The sequence below is a fragment of the Panthera uncia genome, chromosome A2 (genome assembly GCF_023721935.1).
Source record: "Panthera uncia isolate 11264 chromosome A2, Puncia_PCG_1.0, whole genome shotgun sequence".
Lineage (NCBI taxonomy): Eukaryota > Metazoa > Chordata > Mammalia > Carnivora > Felidae > Panthera > Panthera uncia.
In genome coordinates this window covers 25074988-25077632 of record NC_064816.1, presented here as the reverse complement: position 1 = coordinate 25077632, position 2645 = coordinate 25074988, and the positions used below count along the sequence as shown (strand labels likewise).

The following is a 2645-nucleotide window of genomic DNA, read 5'->3' as shown; positions in this document are numbered from 1 at the left end:
ATGAGATATTCCCAGCAGGGCTCACAAAGAAGCAAGCCATCCCCCTGCAAAAAGAGGCAAGGCTTGGGGCGCCTGGGTGGCTCAGCTGGTTAAGTGTCCGACTCTTGATCTCGGCTCAGGTCACGATCTCCCAGATCTCCCCGCTTGTGAGTTCAAGCCCCGCATCGGGCTCTGCGCCGACAGCATGGAGCCTGCTTGGGATTCTCTCTCTTGCTCTCTCTACCCCTCCCCAACTTCCATGCGCCCCGCCCCCAACCCCACCAAAATAAATAGATACACCTTTACAAAAAGGCACGTTGAAACAAGTTGTTAATCTGTGTCCTTTCCACCAGGGGTTGGCAAGAGCTGGTCAGAGACTCAAACCTTTTATTCAGAAACACCACCCTCCAAGAACACTAAGGAAGCCTGACAGAGCAAACATTTAATAAGTTATAAGATACAATTTACAGTTGGCTTTTGATTCCAGTTTTGCTTCCACATCCCAGTTTCCAAAACCTGTGGCCCTTTCACATTAGGCTTCAGGCTCCTCCGGTTTCTAACAGGGGGGCTATTGCCAACACTTGCCCCCAGCTGCTACATCCTGGTGACTGTCCCCCACCTTGCTCCCTGTCCCACCCACGGAGGCACTTGTGACAACAGCAGCCACTTCCTTAGGACCAAATCAACAAAGTCTGCCTGCCCAGACCACACCACCCATCCGGGCCCTGAAGTCAGGCAGTGTTCCCCAAATGCTTTAACTTTATTCCAAAACCAGCTCAGATCTGCAGGAAGGGGTGCAAAATGCCTTACACCCCATTTTTGGAGCTTTGCACCTGCACAATGCTGTCTAAACAGCCTCGGATGTGATCAGGGCCAAAATGAATACAAAGCCACCGAGAGCTGCGTAGCTGTCCTATTTCTGCCCAATGGTGAAAGACCACCGAGGAGCCACCACCGCCCTTCCCATCTCCCCCGCAAAGGTCAGCAGGAGTTTCATTCTTTCCTTCTATAATTATTTTCCAGAAGTGATCCCAGGGTTGACTGGAGGTGGGTGGGGAGTGTCATGTCCTGTGACAGGCCTCTTTGTCTGAGGGCGCTGACACAGTGACCCACCTGTGGTCATTTCCAACGTGTTGGCAAGACTCATCAGACTGACAAATAGCTGGAGTGTGTGGTTAAGCCACTGCAGTTTCCTTGGACCCAGAGACTTTAGTGGCCTTTAAAGACAAAAGCAAAAACGTGGCTGCCAAGATGGGCACATGTTACAACTTTGCAGGAAAATAAACACTCAGCATAATGGGAGGAGAGGCACGAGGAAGCATTGAGGCCAGCGCACTCGCTGCCCTTGGCCAAGTGTGGAAAGGCCACGGATGGGCGTGGGGGTGGAGGTGAAGAGTGCTGAAACGATGGCATCTGCCTAAGAGCCTTGTATGTGACACGGGCACTGGGAGAGATGAAGCTGGTTTTAAGTCTTCTTTTCTAAATGACAGCCTACGCTAGGTCGCCTCTTTCCCCTCGTCCCTCCCCGCCAGTCTCGTTTCATTTTGTGTCACAAACTGGCAAGCCAATTTCATTTTCCAGAAACGTCAGTCTTGCGGGTGATCTGTGCCCCCAAGAGGTCCGATTTGAACCGAGTGTACATGGAAATCTTCTCAGCCCATTGAATGAGTTTGCATTTCTTAAAATTCCCCAACACGTCCCTAAGGAGTCAAGTCTAGGACTTATTTCTGAAGGCACTTTTTTCAGGATGGGGGTTCAGACCCACAAACAGGCTGGAGGAAACTTTGTATAAAACAAGTTACAAACAAGCAACAAAAGCAACCACCAGAACTCCTCCCAGGATTTGATGAGAACTGTTTTAAGGCACTGTGACGTGGAAGGGGCTGCCGGGGATATGTTCCTCTCCCCACTTCACGGCCAGAACATAATCCCCCTTCTCCTTGACAACGTATGTGACATTGTATTGTTGGTTGCCCACATGCTTCATGGAGACCTCTTCGCAGGGGGTGGTTGGTCCATGGACACCAATCAGCAGCATGTTGGAACCTGGGAGGCAGCGAAAGGTGGTTACTCTGTCAGGATGCATCACAGAAGGCAGAGGAAGGGGAGGGGATATGGGAGCCCAAAGGAAAGGTACCAGTGGCAATTATGAGCATAAATTCATAGAGCACAATGGCCCGGGTTCAAATCCTGCCCAGCTGGGTGACTGCCTAGCTGGGTGACCTTGGATGTGGAACTTTACCTCTCTCTGCCTTAGCTTGCCCATCTGTAAACAGATGCTAGCACCTACCCCATGGGCTTGTTGTGAGGTTTACAGTAGTTAGATGTGAAGCCCTTAGCTTGTAGCAAGGGCTACAGAAGTGATGGCTACTCTGATCTCATTTATTCTCATAAAAAACTTAAGGAAGGTGCCTTTATTACTCCCATTTTAAATAATAAGAAACTGACTTTTAGAAAGAGACTTCTAAACTTTTCCGGGATCACATGGCTAAATTTGGGGAAGGAAGGAAGAAAGGAAGGAAGGAAGGAAGGAAGGAAGGAAGGAAGGAAGGAAGGAGGAAGGGAGGGAGAGAGGGAGGAAGGAAGGGAAGGAAGGAGGGAGGGAGAGAGGGAGCAAGGAAGGAAGGGAGGGAGGGAGAGAGGGAACAAGGAAGGGAAGGAGGGAG

The 2645-nt window shown here is 50.4% G+C and overlaps 1 protein-coding gene across 4 annotated transcripts in view; it reads right to left on the bottom strand.

Annotated features, from left to right (window-relative positions):
- Nucleotides 1-403: 403 nt before the first annotated feature.
- The window catches only part of FLNB (filamin B), a 142982-nt gene continuing 140740 nt past the window's right edge, over nucleotides 404-2645 (bottom strand). For all 4 annotated transcript variants that reach the window (XM_049640769.1, XM_049640770.1, XM_049640771.1 and 1 more), the window contains one exon: nucleotides 404-2025. In XM_049640769.1, the coding sequence (XP_049496726.1) occupies nucleotides 1838-2025 (188 nt within the window). In that variant the 3' untranslated portion in view covers nucleotides 404-1837. The remainder of the gene's footprint in view (nucleotides 2026-2645) is intronic.